Here is an 18,910-nt window from a genome sequence, read left to right on the forward strand (position 1 = left end):
GTTACTCAGGGTCATTATTTTGTTAATGTTCAGGTTTTCCTGATTTCCAGTCTGATGGGCCGTTACGTAACAAGGACTTCAGTATTTATTACAGAAAGGACTTCAAAGACATGCCAACACACTCATACTTTCTAAAGCACATGATACACATGTGACACACACATCATAACGTCAAAACTGTCTTTATGCACTAACAGGAGCTTTAAAACAAGATTATAATGACTTGTCTTCATTTTCATTTCGCTTTAACAGCTTAAATATGCTCTGTGAGATTACGGAGGAATTTGCTGCATTTATAAGGGAATGATGGGGAGACTGTGTGTGTGTGTGTGTGTGTGTGTGTGTGTGTGTGTGTGTGTATGTGTGTGTATGTGTGTGTGCATGTGTAATTTTATCTCTTCTGGCCAGCAGTGACCCATTTCTCAGCCTCGTCTGGGACTGTGTGTTGGTGTGTGTTCATACGTCTGCTCCCACGTCCTGAACGCTCCATTCCCAAGACACTGCCAACACCCCGGGGCGCTCACACACACACACACATACACACACACACACACACACACACACACACACACACACACACACACACACACACACACACACACACACACACACACACACACACACACACACTCCCACACACAGCCGCTGCTGTCTGCTGATCGGCCTCTGTCACAGCGCCTGTTGCATAACCAGAGAAAGCAGGAGCAGACGGAGGGGAGAGGAAACAAGGGATCAAGGAAACACAGAAAAGGAGAAATACGGACCAGTATTTGAATTGGAAGAAAAAACTAAAATGAAAGCTTAAAAGAAACTGATTTTGATTAAAGGCTCTTGGCTGGAATTTCAGCCAGTGATGTCATTACCCTGGTTTGTGCTCATCCTGCTTTTGCTCTCCGTACAAACTGTTTTTCCTGCACTTCAAACCACTTCTTTTGTGCAGATAACATTCTAAAGAGACATGACGTGTAACCTTTACATCCCACAGCTGCATCAGCTCTCTGACTTCTGACGATCTATTATTAGACCCACTGACCTTTGACCCAGGATACTTTATTTAGGCTTGTAAACAGTCTGGGAAATGATCAGGGATTTCCCCAAAGTTGCTAAGAGTGTCTGTGTTCTGTCTGATAAACAAGATGTCAGGTCACCTTCTGGATTTAATAAAAATCCTGAAAACTGTCATCTATGAGTCAGTGTCTTGCAAATTTTTTTTTGAATGTATAAAGCTTGTAAATTGAATTTAGCACATAAAAAAAGAAAAGGAATGCATCTTAGAATCAAACTGATTGGTAATGTTTACCAAATCTATGAATTTGGCTTTAAATTATCCTATCTGTTATTAAGTGGTTATATAAGGTCACCTGAAAAACAGAATCCCCGACAGTGATAGGATTAAACTTCTTAAGGTGGAAAGATTATATAAAGAGGGTCATTTCCAGCATACATTGTCTTTCAACTATGCTTCTTATTTCAGCTTTCTATGAGGTGTTTACTTTGCCTGATAAAACATAGTAGTTCCGCTTAATATTAGTATTCAGCTGCAGAAGATTTGTTGTCTGGAAAGCTGAGAGAATCAGAAACTGCTGGTTCACACACTGCAAGGTGTAACCATAATAAACATTCTTCTATAGTTTTGATTTTTACACTGAGTTTCTGTGCTGGAGTTTCCTTAGCAGGTGTCGCCCCCTACAGGCACATTTAGAGACTTGCCACTCACCGTTAGTGGCTGTAACTACAAGAGCACATTTATACAACCTTTACATGTTTCAACGGCAGTATATCAGATTAGTTTTGCACTGAATTTTCTAGTTTTAAAGCTGATTGTGTGTGTGTGTTTTCTCTAAAAATAAAAACAATTAAAGACAGCTTTTTTCTTTTTTTTTTCTCAAGGTTTCAATATTTAATCTACTTTTACAGGCATAAAGCCATTTTTGTGCCAATACGTCAATCCTAGTCCAGAAACATTGAGGCTTAGTATCAAGTTATTGAATAATTAAATAATTATTAATATCAATATATAATGTTAATGTACACAAACGAATCTAGGTTATTTACAGTGAGTCACAGAAGTCAAATTTTATCCAGTATAACAAAAACATTAACATTTGATAGTGTCATTTTCTTAGCTAAAGGTTTTGTAAACATAACCTCAATGGCATGTCATTGCCATGAGGCAACAAACCCCTACCACTGTCACTTAAATTTTTTATTAATTTATTTTTCCTTTTTAAATAATACACAGCAAGGTATTGCTCTAACAGAAAGTATTTTTAAACAAAAAAAAAAAACTGAAAATAATAATGAAAAAAATCGAATAGGTTAAATAACTAAATAACTAAGAATAGATTTACAAATGTATTGATTCCTCGAACAGGTCCTAAAAATACCAAAAAGTATGGTGAAAATTTTTTTTCCAACAAAAATAAATTAATGATAATTATAACATAGAGGGTTAAACTGCACACGTTTTCCCAATGTTAAAACCAAGTTAGAAAGGATAAGAACGATCAAAATAATGTTTTGTCGTTGCTGAGAACCAATCACATTCGAGCTGCGATTTACCGGAAACGGAAATAAACTTTCTCCCCCCCTAGCATTGAGGATTTTTCCCTCCCCTCGTTTTAAAGAAAAAAGGAACGCCGGAGTTTTAAAAATGGAATATAAACTGATCATGGCCGTGGCTCGGTTCCCGAGTCTCTACGACCCGGGCTGTCTGACCTACAGAGACCTTAACATGAGAAGCGACTCTTGGAGGCAGGTCTCTGAGATCGTCGGGGTCCCTGGTGAGAGTCTCCTCTTCTCAGCTGCTTTAAGACACCCCGTTATCATTCGTTATTGTTATTTAACTAAGTTCATTTACCGGCGATGACAGTAGAACTATTCAAGAGAACATTACTTTAATTGTTTTGAAAAATTCAGATGTCGAAAGATCAAAACAAAGCATGTCCTCTCGTAATGCCTTCCGACTTAAGCTGACACGTAGTCCTGCGCACATTGGTTCCTCTTGATGATCTCGTTCTGCAGAAAGACCTCCCAGTTTGTGAAATGTAATGAATGGTTATGTGAAAACAACCCCCCCCCCCCCCCCACCCCCATAAATAGTTAACATTAAATCGAGGTTGTTAGCAATGATTGACTGAACAAGAGTCATTTAGCGATTGTAATAAGATTAGTTTCAGGGTAGAGAAATATTTATTAATCATGTAAAAGTTATCTGAGGTCCATGTTGTGATTCAGTTATAATTCATTTTATTGTCCATGATTGTGTTACTTATTTTGTTAGAAACCAAATCAAATTTTCTGAATTTTAGTTTCTCTGCCTTTTTTTCTTATTATCTTAAGAAAATAAAACTTTCTTTTTTTTTTAAGAACATTTTTTCTTGTTATCTTAAGTAAACAACTTTTAATCAAGAAATAACAAGTTTTTTTTGTAGATATATATTTTAATTTTTTGTTGTTGCTTTTTTCTTACCAGCAGCATAGGACCATGCTAAGTTCAGACATTTCCTTCTTCTCCATCAGAGTCCGAGTGCAGGAGGAAGTGGAAGATGCTGAGGGACCAACACCGGAGGGAAAGGCAACGGGAGAAGGACAGAAGAGAGAGTGGCATTGGGCTCCTGAACTACAGGCCCTGGAGGTACTCAGCCATCCTGTCATTTTTAAACCCGTTCATTGATGCTAGAGCTGCAGGAACCAACGGCTGGGCTCTGGACCCGCAATCCTCGTACTTTCAGCCATCTGAGATGGTTGGCTGCAGTACTACCACTGAAACACGGAGTGATGATGATGAGAATTATGGTTAGTAGATTTTCTTTTCTTTAAACAACAGGTGTATTTTTTAAATCTCTTTGATATTGTTTTCTGGTTGAAAAGTGAACATGAATGTTGTCTCTGTCTCTGAAGGCATCGCTGTAGCAGATGCTACAACAACAACCACATCGTCCTCGTCATCCTCAGAGTTTGTCCAGAGGAAGCGACCGTCCTCCGCTAACATGGACCTCATCAGATTCAAAGAGGCAAAGATGGAGGCAACTTCAGAGACTCCTGCTGCAGTGGATGGGACTCAGACACAACAAGCCCAGCAGGCCAATATGAGGGAGCTGTTTGAGACCATCATGCAGTCGGTCTCATCTCTGGCTGCATCTATGGCGTCCTCACAGTCTTCTTCTCATCTCTCAGATCAGCTGATGCCTTCTTCCCCCTCTGTCGTGCAACCTGATCTGCAGATGCAGCGCAGACTAAAAACGGAGGAGCAGGAGGTTGTGGAGGCGGAACTCTTAGATCAAACTGATGAGGAGGAGTTTCACACTGTGTCTCCTCGGCAGTCTAAAGCCTGGAGGAGGAGCAATGACGCCCTGCTAGAAGAGCACCTGAGGAGGATGGAGGCCCGGGAGGCTCAGAGGGAGCGGGACGTGGAAAAGAGAGACGATGTGATGCTGTTTTTACTCAGCCTGGCTCCGGCCATGAGAAGGCTCCCTGCAGAGAAACAGTCATGGCTCCGAACAAAGATCCAGCAGTTGGTGCATGAGGCTGAGTTTGGTGCCACGAACTTTCAGTGATTTCAGATGATTTCATAAACTCTGTCATCAACCTGTTGTATAAATACTGTACACTTCACATGAACTTCCACTATAATTTCATGAACATATAAAGGACCTTCAGTTTTATAAAATCATTGCCAAACATTTTTCTCACCTTCTGTGCCCCCCCTTTTTAAATTTTGTTTTTTTTTTTAATGTAAAATTCTGAAATTTTTTATTTTTATGTGTCAACTTATGAATCAAAGTGAATATTGCTTCATTTTTTTCTATATTTCAAAAAGACAACTTCTGAAACATTCAAAACAATTTAAACCGTATGTGACACTCGAAGAGTGTAAAAATAAACATTTTTTCATTGTTAAACATTCGTTGGCTTTTTCTTCTCCCAATTTTTACAGGGGCTGCAGAAGAATTGATTTTTTATTAACATGCTGTAGCCTATAAAATATTATTTTATTTTGTTTTGAACTTAAAGGTGGGGAAGGATGTTTATTTCAAGTCCCAAAGAAGTTACCTTTGCTGAACTGGAAAAACTCAACTCAATTCAACTTTATTTGTAAAGCACTCTAAAAATAACCTCAGCTTGGACAAAGGGATGTACATAAGGTAAGGAGGTAAAGTATCTTAAATCCTTCCCTTTTTTTTTCTTTTTATTGTGATAATCTTTTATTTCTTTTATTTTACAGAAATTTCATTTCCTTTATTTGATGGTGGTTCTTAGCCTTTTATATTTCTAAATTCTACCTCACATTTCTGTTTAACCTCTCTTTTACTTCTTCAGTTTTGTCTCTTTTTACTGTTTGTTTTTACAATATAAATAATAAATAAAGCTTATTATTATTATTATAAAAAAGACGGCAACTTAGGCATAGAACGATTAAAAAAAAGAAAAATGTTGTTTCAACAACTAACAAAAAAATCAAATGACTCAAAAAAATCAAATGATTTTTTTTTAAAGGAAATCCAATGTATTAAAAACAGTGACATGATTTGTAGTAGCTGGATCTCTTGATGGAACGCCGCCACTTAACGAAACAACGCGAGATTTACATGACGAACCACTTTCATCCGGGTACTTTGGTCAGCTGATCAAAATACGGAAGCGCCGTGAATTTTTGTAGTTTTCGCCGACTCGAACAGGTTGGGGGCTGCTTGGCTGTCAAAGTAATTAGTTTGACACATTTTAAACAATCTTATGTTATTTAAACGTATCGGAGAGACGCTACGGTGTGAAACTGTTTGCATTCTAACTGTAAGTACCGCTGCAGGCCATGAAACGATGTCTTTTTGGTCTAATCATCGAAAAAATTTCAGTTTTGTTGATATTTGAGCCTTCTCTAGTAAAATTTTAACTTTCAGGATTGCTTAACCGATCACAGTGCATGTCATTTACCTCCAGGATTTACAGGTTATTTCAGTTTACTAAACAGAAGTTCGATGTAGATCCTTATGAGGATTATTTAGCTCAAACCTCTCATTGTTCAGTGCAGAGCAACAACACTTTACAACCATACAACAAGTAAAAAAGCACACCTTCTTATATTAACGTACTGGATCAAGTTAAATTCAACATATGCTTGTAATAGTTCTTGCATACCAGGAAGGATTTTTTTCATGTGTATGCATATTGATCACACGAACTGACTGTATAGCTTGACTTTTCGGAAAAAAAGTGAGAAGACAAAACTTACTTTACTGTAGGGTGCCATTATAATTTTTACAAAAATCATAACGATCATATCATATCGACAAATTCTATCATATTGTATTGTTAAGTCATATCGTATCATATGTTGTTAAAATCACTTCGTATTTTTACATTCTTATCTTGAACTTAATAGTGATTGTGGTGTGGGGTTTTAGTCGAATTCCCCCTTTTTATATATATAAATTTTTTCTCAAAGAAAAATGTGACAAAAAAAATGTTTTCAACCTCACACTCCATTGAACATAATACAAGGAATGACCTGGTTAAATCGTAAGTATAGATACTTTATCTCATAGTACAAAATGTGTTTGTTTTTAAATCAATTATAAAGATTTACTTACATTTAAGGACTCATTCAGATTTCTCTTCAGCTTACCTCCCCATTTGTGATTGAACCAAAAAGATTTCATTCCTGTTATCCAAGATTTTCCAGTTCAGACATGCACAGAAGGGGAAACAATGTTTGAAGTTTCAGAGTTGTTTAATTTCATTATTATGCAAAATAGTTGATTGTGTTGGTTTTCCAGTCATACCAGTTTGACTTTAAGACCCTTCACTGGTTTTGTGTCGTTCAGAAACTTCATAGTAAGCATCTAAAATACAAAAAAATAAATGATCATATGGTTTCCTATAGCCTGGACCTTTCAAAACTTTCAAAACTAGACCTCTACTGTACATATCACCTAAAAATACAAACGTGCTTTCTTTTCACAACTAATCAGTGTTTTAATTATCCAGCAGGAAGCCCAGTTGGGCTGCAGGTAGCTGCTGTTGGTGATGGCGAAGGTGTTTCGCAGTCCATCCCGTCACGGCTACGCTGTGGAGGTGTCCCCGTTTATCCCAAACAGAGTGGCCTGTGCTGCCTCTCAGTATTACGGCATAGCTGGTTAGTATGACACAATTACAATCATTCATACACTTTTGTACACATGAGTTTGGACACTGAAAAAAAAAATTACAGGCTAAATTTAAATCCTAAAACTGAGATGCTAAAATGCTATCACTGAACAGAGCCACATGGCACATCTGTGAAGTTCAACAGCATTTTGATGTCATGAAAATTTGAGTATCAGCATTCTTCATCAAGGGCAGATCTTTCTAGATTACATCTGTTTTCTTTAAGACTCAGTTTGGATCTAGATTACCTTTATCTGGACTCTTATACTTCCCCCTATAAAGAGGAATCATTTGGGCTCCTTAAATGGAGCTTAAATACTACCAAGGTTTCTGACCTGTGACTTTTTTCCAAGTTTAGAAACTACTTCAGTTCCTTATGTCATGTTGCTCCTTACCCCCCCACTTGTTACTTAAGTTTTGAGTTGTTTAAGGTGATATTATAAGAAGTTTTTGACATTAACACCTACAAATGTATCTCTCACATTTGTAGGTTGTGGCTCTCTGCTTGTCCTGGATGAGACAGAAACAGGAGTCGCTTTAGTGAGGAGGTATAGTTTCCCTGTTTACATTTGACCTTTTATTGTTCATTTTTCTGTTTTTAATACATGATATTTTTGCTTTTTGAGGAAAAAAAAAACTTTCTTTTCTTGTGATTTTTTTATGACTTTTTTTTGTATTATTCTTCAGAAAATACGAGATAAGAATGAGTAAGATACAAAGAGTTGGTAACTACATGAACCAGTTTGCTCCTTTTACTTCAGCTTCTACATATGAGGGATGGGCTTTAACCCCCTAAGCCCAACCTGAGCTCCAAGAAGCCAAAGTTTTATATTGATTTTTTTTGTCCGAGCTTCATCTCATAATCTCATTTTTCTAGACTTCAATACTTCATGAAGTTAGCCCAGGTTTGGTGTTGTGATGTTGTGTGATGATCTAAAACTCAAATTTAAAGTCTGTTATTTGTACTGACATGTGTGTTTTGTGTTTGTTAGCTGGGATTGGAGTGACGGCCTGTTTGATGTCACATGGAGTGAAACCAATGAACACATCTTGGTCGCTGGAGGCGGGGATGGCAGCCTGCAGCTGTGGGACACAGCCAATCACAGCGCTCCGCTGAGAGTGGCCAAGGAGCACTCACAGGAAGTGAGAAACACATCTCACACACATGCCCAAATACCCACGCCAACAGCAAGAACTGATTCTTAAATGGCTCTTCATGTTTTGTGTGAAGGTTTACGCTGTTGACTGGAGTCAAACCAGAGGAGAGAACCTCATCGTCTCTGGATCGTGGGATCAAACTGCGAAAGTTGTGAGTTTTCTTTCTACGTTTCTTCCTTTTTTCAGTTTCTTTCCTCTATTTATACTGAATGTGTGAATGTTTCTGTCCTCACAGTGGGACCCAACTCTGACCAAATCCCTGACAACTCTGAGGGGTCATGAAGGGGTCATCTACAGCACTATATGGTCACCTCACATCCCAGGATGCTTTGCTTCAGCCTCAGGTGGGTTTACTCTCAGCAAAGCCCATACAGTCAGAGCTGTAAGTTGTGGAAGGAGAAGGATTTTGGATTATTTTAAAGTAAAGGAAGAGTCGTTGAATACCTTATCTACAACAGAGTGACATGACATTGATGTGCTGTTTCATTACCTCACCACTAGATGGTGTTGTAGTTGTGTTATTGTGGTGCTGCCATGCAGTGTTTTCCCAAAGGCTGTGCTGCAGGCCGTCCAGATGCAGCTTCTCTTCAGAGCCCTAAAACTTGGCCACAGATAGAGACAAGAAACCACCTCTCTTCTCCTCCTCCTCACCTCTCCTCCTCTCCTCTCCTCCTCTCCTCTCTTAGAATGAAGTCAATCAGTCGTTCCCCTCAAGGGGAGGGAGCGTTGGGATTATCTTATCAGTTTGTGGGAGAGCAAATGATGATAACTCCATCAGAGGGGTGGAGCCGTGCTGCTGATGCTGCTCAGATTGTTAGAGTCAGAATCGGTCTTTAACCCTCGATGAGTATGAGAAGCGCACGTTAACAAGTTGGTTAATGACTTTGGCTAATTGGTTTGTGAGAGCGAGCGGGAACGTGTGATAAGATCTGAAAAGGAGGAGGAGGTTAAGCTCCTGTTGCTGAGGGAGATACTCCAAGTTCAACAGTCTGACCTGTAATAATGAACGACTTTTTACTTTAACTGTGTGTGTGTGTGTGTGTGTGTGTGTGTGTGTGTGTGTGTGTGTGTGTGTGTGTGTGTGTGTCAGAGAGAGAGAGACTTTACTGTGCTGACCCAAATATCAAATCAAAGACAAAAAAGTTGATAATAACAGTTAAAAAATTATGACGTTATTGGGCTTTGTTTACCATCAAAATGGCTGTGTCAGTCTTATAATTGTATTGTTAAGACTTAATCAGGCAGTTTTCTTGTCTTTTGGCTATAAGTTAAAAAAAGAAGTTTAAAAACAAAACAAAAACAAAACAAAAAACATACAGATATAAGAAAAACACTTAATTTGAAAAATGATAATGAATAATGATAATGAAAAATGAATAATTTGAAAAAATATATCTGTTTGAAAAGGTCAATTACATAAATAAAGATTGTAAATGTAATTTAAGAAAAAAATAGAAGGTGAAAGGAATAATATGATACATTTTTAAAATGAAAATTTTCTTAATAATTTAAGAAAAATAAAAAATAAATTTAGAGTTAAAAATTAAAGAATTATAACAGAAAAAATCATAAAATGAATATAAGTCAACTTTTAAATGTGAGAATAAAAAGAGATAATATTGTATAACATGATTTTGAAAATAATTATTAACTTTTTTTTTTTTCAAACATCACAAACTGGCCAAAAGTGTCAAAGTTAAAATTAATAAATAAAATACTTTGAAAAAAAATCCAAAATTGAATGTTTATAACCAACAAATTAAAAAATCGAATTGATAAATGAAGAAACAAATTAGGTTAAATTAATAAAACTAATATGGAATGAAAATTAAATTATTAAAAAAAAAAAAACAAGCAAAAAAACAAAAACAAAAAAAACAGTACATCTTAAAACTGGAATTGTTAGTAGAAAAATTGAAGAATGAAAAGAAATTTAAAAGTCAGATCTTTTTGAAAATTCATCATGCCCATGTGAAGATATTATTCAAGGTGACCTGTAGAGACTGAACCTGGGGCTCTGCAGGTGGAGTGTTGTTTGTTGCTTTCAGAGGATCAGATAAGTTGTTCTATGAAGCTCTGGAGCTGCTCTAAATGATTTACTGAGCTCTGACGTCCATAATGAAACTACATCTGCGGACAGACTGTCCACGTTCAGCAGTTAGAGCTGATTATCTCCATGTCCTGATCTGATGTGACGCATCCACCTGCCAGCAGAGCTCTGCTGCTCCTCACATTTACAACTCTGTGAACTTCAAACAAACACAGCGTGTCAGTTTAGAGAGTTTTATCAGGAGGTGAAGCCGTTTCTTTATCATCAATGCAGAGCTGATGGTGAGCAGAGAGCAGTTTATGTTTGAGCTGCAGAGTGTGGTGTGTTTTCACTGCAGCAGCCTGAGGGGAAGGTGAGGAGCTCCTCTCTGCTTCCTGACCTGCAGCAGCGCAGCAGCAGTGGTGATACGACACCAGAACAAACTGCCCTCTGTTTATCTGCCTCTGTGTTTCTGCAGCCTGCAATTAAACCCACACACACCTCAGCTGTTTGTCCTTACATTGTACTTCTTTCTGTCTCTACAACTACCTCAGACAAGAATACCTCAAGTCAAAGCCTGACTGAGAAGAAGAGTGTGGAGTCCCTTGAGTTCAGAAAACTAAAACCCTTATCGTAATTATACCCAACAGGAGTTTTCTGGTGCATTGTGAGTTTTGTTGTGAGCCTTTTGTTTCTCATGTGGTGACTGTTTGGCTCATAGAGGACAGTTTTCTGTCCATATTGTGCAAAAGTTTCCCCTGGGGCGATTATGGACCACTGAGGTTCACTGAAGTGTGTGTGTGTGTGTGTGTGTGTGTGTGTGTGTGTGTGTGTGTGTGTGTGTGTGTGTGTGTGTGTGTGTGTGTGTGTGTGTGTGTGTGTGTGTGTGTGTGTGTGTAGCAGTGAACCTTTGTCTGTGATGGATGCCAGCTATTAACAAATTATTCAGACGCTACCTGCTATCATGAACAAACACATTAAATCATTAACTCTGCGTGCGTGTGTGTGCTCCAGTGTTTTACAAAATCTAATTTATCTAATAAGCATGACACACACACACAGACACACACACAGTGGACACACTCTGTGTTTAATGGAGTTGAATGCGTCAGAGCTCACTCATAAAGCTGGACGTTAATTCCGTCCTGTCATAAAAAATAAAATGTTGTCATATTTCATGTCCATAGTGAAAAACCAACACTAAAATTTTGGCCTTTTACCTTTTTTTCAAGACTCCATGAACTTTAAGATTAGTTAAATTTTGACTGAAGTTCCCCCTCATTTATACAAACTTCCTTCAAACTCATGAGTCAAAGTTTGAAGCTTTGTAACAACATCATGTAGCTGACAGTCTGGATCCAATCAAAAAGGGATGTTACTCTGAAGTTAGCTGCATCTCAGCTCACAGCCCCCAGTGCCTTCCAAATATAAAAAAGAAGCACTTTTTGTTTACATCAAAACTATTATCTCCTGCCTTATAAAATAAACTTTTAAGTGTCGCAAACTTTCTACAAACAATACTTAATTGTTGATGCTCCCAGTTTAAAACACATCTTTATTCCTTTTCACAAACAAAGACATTTATAGATAGATTTGGCTCCAAATCACATTTTTTGAACAGTAGCTCAGCTCACAGCCCCTTTGTTATATTCCAGTATGACAAAATGTATCGTTTGACAAGAAACTACAAATTTTATTGTTTTTATATGTTGTCAATTTTTCAAAGGGACAACTTCAGAATAAAGGCACTTTATGTTATATTGCAGCTCTGCTCATAGCCTCCTGAAAGATGGGATACAGATAAATGTGTCTGGCTGATAAATTTATCAGTTTTCTTTTGACTCATAGAGGGTCAGATCTGTGCTGATAAGTCATCTTAGGATAAAGCCTCTTAATTCGAAAACAAGAATACACATAAAAAGCAACTGCTCAGCTCACAGCCCCCTCTAATGTTGTCAGTCCTTCAAAATGAATGTGATTTGGCTTTCTTATTAAACGCAGGATGCTAAAACACAGAAGGAATCTTACGCCTAAAACAAGCAGTGCAATTTGAAAAACATGGCAGCAGCTCAGCTCACAGCCTTACCATAAGTTCGAAATCCATCAAAAAGGTGCTGAGGGTTCAGCTTCGATAGCAGCTTACTAATTACCAAATACAGAAAGATGTATTAGCCAGTGCTTCTAAAAGAGCAGCTCAGCTCACAGCCCCTCTTGATGTTACGAGTCTGTCAAGAAGCCCCCCTAAATTTTTTGATTTGTTTTAAAGAAATAGTGACATCTGCACCTGAATCAACTCAAGATAAACCTCTTGATCTTTAAACACCAAGTAAGAGAGCAGCAGCTCAGCTCACTGCTCCTTCTGATATTCAGAGTCCATCTTAAAGCTGCTGATCATTCAAATTCTAGTTAGACTTGATAATCACAAAATACAGGGAAAATGTCAGGCTTCAAACAAGCCAAGCACTTGGAAATAAGAAAGCAGTAGCTCAGCTCACAGCCTCTGATGATTTTCTGAGTCTGTCAAAAAGCTGATGTTGAATCTGATTCATGTTAGACTCTTAAATCACAAAACAGAGCTTTGAGGCTTTAAACCAGCTAAAAAAAAACAAAATAAAACAGCTCAGCTCACAGTCCCTCAGATGATGTGTAAAAAAAAAAAGGTTAACTTCAGTCCTTAATTGCTTTCAATATCACAGGTTGTTCTTTGATTTCACCAAGACATCAGAGGAAGTGTATGAAATGGTCTGAGAGTGGGGCTGGCCTCACATCCCCTCAGAGGAACAATCAGGACTCCTTTAGCAAAGCTTCAGTGGGTTTAATAGAGTGAGACACAAAGCTGGAACCAAACACTGAAATCACTACAAACACTTTTCCTGCGCTGCAGGTGTTGATGGAGTTTCTCACTTCAGATTGGTGTTCCTGAATCATCATGGCTGATATGAGAAGACGAGAAACGATCAATAGAGACCGAGAGAGGAATGCTTCCTGTGAGATCAGACCCTCAGAGGGTGTTTTCCACCTTTGAGCTGTGATGAGTTACTGAAAGAAAAGGTTTATGACCAACTTACACCAAATCATCCAAGTGGAAAGGGGTTCCCTCAAGTCCAGAGACATTTAAAGGTTTTCTGCGGTAGAACGAAACTTAAAAGTTTTTCCTACATCACTGGTTTCAGAGGGGAGTCATTTCTTTAATGTTCAGAGTTAAGGTTGAATGTATTGGATGGATGCACATGTGATGGTGTAATTCACGGTCTCATGATTGGGGACCAGCAATTGTCCCAATGGTGTTTCTCAGTGACCTCCAACCGGCTGATCTGGAGAGGAAATCGACCTTTTACACGTCCCTTTAGAAATTTGTTCCTCTGCTGGATGTTGGTTTCCTCAGTGGAGCTGCCCCATAAACTCACAGAGAGCTGCAGTTTCTCTGGAGCAATGAGAGTGAAGCCAGGCAGAGCGGAAGGAGCCCAGATTGAGATGAAGGTTGGGAATAAATCTGAGCGTCCTTTGGTGACTGTACAGCGCATCCAGAAAGTATGCTTTGTATCTTGAAATTGATTTTAATCGAAATCTTTTAACCCTAGTGTTTAAAACTCAAGTTAAAATACCGTGAATCACTCCCTTCAGCAAGGCCTCCAGCTGTTTCACCTATTACACTCCTGATTAAACTGTAAAGACCAATTGAAAAATTTTGCATTTGGATCTTGAAAAAGTTCTAAGTAGATTAGCAAAATGTAAAAAAGAAATGTGCGTGACACCAAAAAGTGGAGTAAGCAATTTATTGAAAAGGACAACTAAAGTGAAAAAGTCTGTTCATCACCTGATCAAAAGTTTAGGACCACGGCCTTTAAAAGCTAAAATCTGCACAAAACTGTGGATTCAAAGTGATTTCCTGTCAGGTTTTCTCTCTGTCATGACCTCCTGATGCCAAAGGCTAAAAAAGCTTTCTCTCTCTGAACGTGGTTGGATTGTTGAGCTACATAAGCAAGGCCCCAACAGTGCGCTGCTGTTGATGAGATTGGACCAAGCGGCAACCTCCGGTCTGAGAATATGAGACAATGCAGGAGTGCTAAAATCTGCTGTTTCTCGAGTGTTCCCTTGAGGCTGGCTCTGGAAGTAGCGGAAGTCACAGTCTGAGTCGCTAATTTTACTACCGGCTCCCACTGTACAGGGGGTGAATGTTTTTTCTAACTTGGCCGTTTGGGGGATATTAAGATCGCAAGCTCCCCAATAACAGGCACGTAATAAGAGCTGAGGGTCACGTGACGGCCGGTGCCCTATGGCTGTAGGCAAAGCCCTTGCCACTACCAATATGGCCGCCACAGCCAATGTGCTTCATTTTCCGTTTCAGAAACAGATGGGTGACGTCGGCGAGACTACGTCCATGTTTTATACAGTCTATGGATTGGATGCTGTAAGACAGTCTTTTGGAATTTCTTCAAAGACCCTGAGGTTTTTGGAACAAAATGGTCAACAGAGAGACCCAAAAAGCATTTCATCAGCGATGGGCTGATTGGCTGTCTGTCAAGACACAGGATGATCCTCTACCCAAATTAAGGCTGTTACAGGAGCCGAATGCAGCCCAATAACTATCAGACAACATCTGAGAGAGAAGAGCTTCAAGAACAAAACACGTCTTCAAAGGCCTCGTCTCCTTCAACGCCTCAAACTCATCTGTTTGAACTTTTTCAGAGAGCACAAAACTCTGAGGAGAAAAAAACGAACCGTGATGGTCCTGATGGCTTCAATGTTACTGGCATGACGAGGAGATCCCACTGAAGATGTTATAAGAGACACAGTGGAGGGGGCACCATCATGATCAGGGGGGCTTTTTTTGTTCAATGGAACAATCGAGCTATAAGTTGTTTGGGGCGTCAAACGTCAGCTGGCTCTATGGAGATGTTGCAGCGGGCCTCCTTCATGACTGAGGGCCCTGGTCTGAGTGGTAATAACTGGGTTTTTCAACAGGAAAACGCTGTAGTTTACAATGGCTGCCTGACAAAGGACTTCTTCCAGAGGAATAACCTCACTCTTTGGGACCATCCTGTGTGTTCCCTGATCCTAATCACACTGAGAACATTTGAAGATGGATGGAAAGGGGAGTTTATCAAAACAGACTTCAGTTCCAGACTGGATATCCTTCATGAAGCCACCTTCACCGTCATCCATCGCCACCTGGAAACACTCACATCAAGCATGAAGTGATCAACAAGAACGGTGGAGCTCCTCATTACTGAGTCCTTTTTTTGAAACTGTAAAACCCTTCAGCTGGCAAAGAATGAGAAATTCTTTTACAGAAACTTCATATCACTGTTTCAGGAAATAAAACAGGATTAAACTCTCTCAGTTTGAGCTTTGACAGTGATGTCACTCTGTCGGGCTCACAGATGGATGGATGAGCGAAGGGACAGAGGGATGAACCGGGGATAATGAGTCGTCGAATTGAGCTAGCTAGCATTAGCTAAGGGTGTCGTCTTATCTCCCCGTAGAGGCCTCCCCTCTGGTGGCATTTGGCAGCCAGCACAAGAAGCTCCCGCTGCAGGCTTTAAAGGGTGAGCAAGAAACAGAGAGGGAGCTGAAGATACGCGTACGGCAGGGGGGCAGATGGAGTCTCATTCTGATAAGCTTATCAGGGTTTCCCATGCTCCTCTTTCCCTCTCCTCTCCTCCTTGTGTTTCTCCTTTCTTTTATCTCGCTCCTCTGCTTCTCCCTCAGCACATGATCGTTGAAAAGAGTTTGCGTGATCTACTTCGGTGCCATTCGGGATGCCAAATGGAGCCGCTCTCAGTGCTGAAACAGATCGGGGCGTCAGAAACAAATTAAACTCTGCTTTCCAGTTTTTTTCTCAACAGCAGCATAACTGACTGTCAGGGGATGCTTACACATCCAATCCACAACTTTTGATTCTGTTAAACTTCAGTGAAGTTGTGATGGTACATGCCAGGGAATTTATTTAGAGCAAGAGAGTACCTTCTTGTTTTTTGAGGTACATGGGTAACATGTCACACGCAGCATCACCCATATCCTTTCTGACTCTGCTCATCATGATTCTGTCGCTGTTTACAGACACACAGAGCTGTGCCGAAAACTAATCACAGAATAATGGAAGCACCATGTCTCTCTCAGCGTGTAATTCTCCTGTTCTTTCCCGTTTCATGATGCTGATACTCTGCCAACCAGCCTTTCTAACAGACAGCATCCCGCTGTGTGTTCTGTACAGGCGGTCGTGGTCTTGGAGATAAATTCGTGGAGGTGTCTGATCTCAGCTTCCATCAGCCAATAAAGACAATCATGTTATCCTGAGTGAAGGCAGCTCTCCCAGCTCGCTGTTGAACCTGTTTCGCCACGGTCACCCACACAGCCGCTGTGTTCACATTCAGCTTTGACTCTGGGAATTAAGTGAAACGGGAAAAACACTTTTAAATGCAAATAAATCGACATGAAGGAGCAGCTGGAAGGCATACTGTCAGCGACAGGAGCTAGTTTTACTTTAGAACAGATGGAAGGGAGTTTCATAAGGGTATATTTTGTCAAGTGGCCAAAAACTTCAAGCATTTCTTCAGTTCTTCCAAGACTTCAAGCAAGAATCTCTGAGTTTTGGTTTCGTCCCAACCCTCTCTGACGGTCATGAACTTTGGGTTGTGACAGAAAGAGTAAGAACATTGATACAAAGAATATCCAGGCTTGGCCCTCTAGAGGACACCGAAGGGCTCAGACATCCAGGGGAAGCTTGGATCAAAAGGAACCAGATGAGGTGGTTCGGGCATCTGATTAGAGTTCTCATGGGCATCTTCCTTTGGAGGTTTTCTTGGCACTTCCAGCTAAAGGAGACCCCAATGTAGACCAAAACTTCATGGTGGGGTTATAAATCTTATCTGGGTTAGATCAGGCCGCTAAAGGAGCTGGAAAAAAGTTGCTTGAAAAGCGATGTCTGGGTCATCGCACTTTACCCTCTAATTAGTCTTCTGAATTGACTCTAGGTTAGCCCTGTACCTCTGCAGAAAAATGAACACTTGCACATAAAGCTTGGTTTGTGCTTGACGCATCTGTAAGGTCTGCATGGCTGGCTCACATTGGCTCCAGAAAGGTTGCAGTCCAGATTCCGTGTGGATTTTCCGCAGGCGGCCACCCACATCAGCTCCAGATAGAGACTGTGCCTGGCTCCGGGAAGGGCATTGCGAGAGTAGAAGCTCACGTGGGTTGACAGTGTTGTCTGGACTTCACGCGAGAACAAGCTAAACGTATTTGCCTGCAACACTGCACGCTTGTGTTGTCTAGTGCTTTTGTAATTGTCATTTCCTTCTACAATGAGTAATTACACAAGCCTTTATTCTTCTTATGTTTATTATTTTAAATAACGTTACTTTTTTCTTTTCTTGTATTATCATTATAATAAGGATGGGATGTGTCATATAAAATGGAATGACTCTCCACTTCAAGGATGAGTCTCTCGTCATCCATTGTTGTCGTCAAAATGAGTGAGGAGATGCTGTGCTGCTCACTATTGCGACCTCGTGTCACCAGGTGTGATGTAATGTTTACATTTACTACTAGCACGACTGTGCTGTCAAAGAAGAATCAAGTTACATTTGTTTGTACACTGGTTTTATTTTGAAAAAAAAACTAAGCTTCATGCCATCTGGCAATTCACTTCCTGTATAGCTCGTCATATTTCATTCAGCTTGACACAGACCCTCTTTGGTGTCTGGGAAAAATTGACTTCTTGCGGATTCTTTCCGTTGTGCCGTACGGCTCTCGCAACTGGACTTGCACCGCGCGGGGCTAATGTGAGCCTAAAACAGTGATTTTAATGATACGGATTGCATGCAGAAGCCACACCGGACCCGCACAGGATTCAGTGTAAGCCTGGGGTAAAGCTGTGTTATGCTTTATGCGGAAATGAGACGTCTACCAGAGTACTAAACCAGAGTCAAAGAAGTTTGCCTTTGTTTACAACACATTTATATATTTGTCCAGGAGATTTTGCCAGGTTCTTTCAACAAATTCCCCTTCTCTGCCGAGAGTGGCCGCAATTTCATGCCATGAATTATTTACCACCCGGTTATCACGGTAAACTTTGTGTGAAGAGTCATACAGATGCCTGTATTTCTGCACTTCCACCACCTCTGCCATCTTGTCTGTTTGTCTCCATCCGGCCATTTAAAACTTTAAGAGTGTGTGCGGCATGGACATTTTTCATGAGAAAAGGACTGCACACAAAATGATGTCATTCGACTGCATGAAGACATCCGGATGCCGCGGACATGTCAAGTTTAAATCAGTCTTTAGTGTGGACGAATGCTGTCATTTTAACAGTCTTCCCCCCTCACATGGTCCTACAAAAAACACTAAGATTTGGAAGATTTATATGATTCATCACACAGGGATCACTGTAATAACTGTGTGATGAACAATAACTGGCGTGAAATTGCAGCCAACCTTGGCAGAAAAGAGGAATTGTCGAAAAAATGGGTTGTTAACCGTGTAAACAACTTTGTCTACTGTAGTTCAGTACTACTTGGTAGATGTGAGTGAGTGTGTGTGTGTTTGCCAATCTTGCTGATGCAGCAGCGATACCAG

The 18,910-nt window shown here is 39.9% G+C and overlaps 2 protein-coding genes across 3 annotated transcripts in view; both read left to right on the forward strand.

Moving 5' to 3' along the window:
• The first annotated feature begins 2,558 nt into the window (after positions 1–2,558).
• Positions 2,559–4,813, forward strand: LOC141802028 (uncharacterized). The gene is made up of 3 exons (XM_074685417.1): positions 2,559–2,783; positions 3,523–3,798; positions 3,904–4,813. The coding sequence occupies exons 1-3, from the start codon at positions 2,654–2,656 to the stop codon at positions 4,557–4,559; spliced, it is 1,062 nt and encodes a 353-aa protein (XP_074541518.1). The 5' UTR covers positions 2,559–2,653; the 3' UTR covers positions 4,560–4,813.
• Positions 4,814–5,654: 841 nt separating this feature from the next.
• The window catches only part of pex7 (peroxisomal biogenesis factor 7), a 41,942-nt gene continuing 28,686 nt past the window's right edge, over positions 5,655–18,910 (forward strand). The window contains exons 1-6 of one of the 2 annotated variants that reach the window (XM_074685181.1): positions 5,655–5,793; positions 6,988–7,135; positions 7,637–7,694; positions 8,139–8,289; positions 8,378–8,455; positions 8,540–8,648. In XM_074685181.1, coding sequence (XP_074541282.1) covers positions 7,027–7,135; positions 7,637–7,694; positions 8,139–8,289; positions 8,378–8,455; positions 8,540–8,648 — 505 coding nt within the window. In that variant the 5' untranslated portion in view covers positions 5,655–5,793; positions 6,988–7,026. The remainder of the gene's footprint in view (positions 5,794–6,987; positions 7,136–7,636; positions 7,695–8,138; positions 8,290–8,377; positions 8,456–8,539; positions 8,649–18,910) is intronic. The other variant, XM_074685183.1, reaches the window with a different exon arrangement.

This window comes from Halichoeres trimaculatus, unplaced genomic scaffold (assembly GCF_033239565.1).
Source record: "Halichoeres trimaculatus isolate MK-OKI-2021-1 unplaced genomic scaffold, fHalTri1.1 fHalTri1_scaffold_13, whole genome shotgun sequence".
Classification (NCBI taxonomy): Eukaryota; Metazoa; Chordata; class Actinopteri; order Labriformes; family Labridae; genus Halichoeres; species Halichoeres trimaculatus.

Coding starts and splice junctions, on each gene's coding strand:
- LOC141802028 (XM_074685417.1), top strand. CDS start 2,654: ATGGAATATAAACTGATCATGGCCGTGGCTCGGTTCCCGAGTCTCTAC. Junction 2,784..3,522: donor TGAGATCGTCGGGGTCCCTG/GTGAGAGTCTCC, acceptor CTTCTCCATCAG/AGTCCGAGTGCAGGAGGAAG. Junction 3,799..3,903: donor TGATGATGATGAGAATTATG/GTTAGTAGATTT, acceptor CTGTCTCTGAAG/GCATCGCTGTAGCAGATGCT.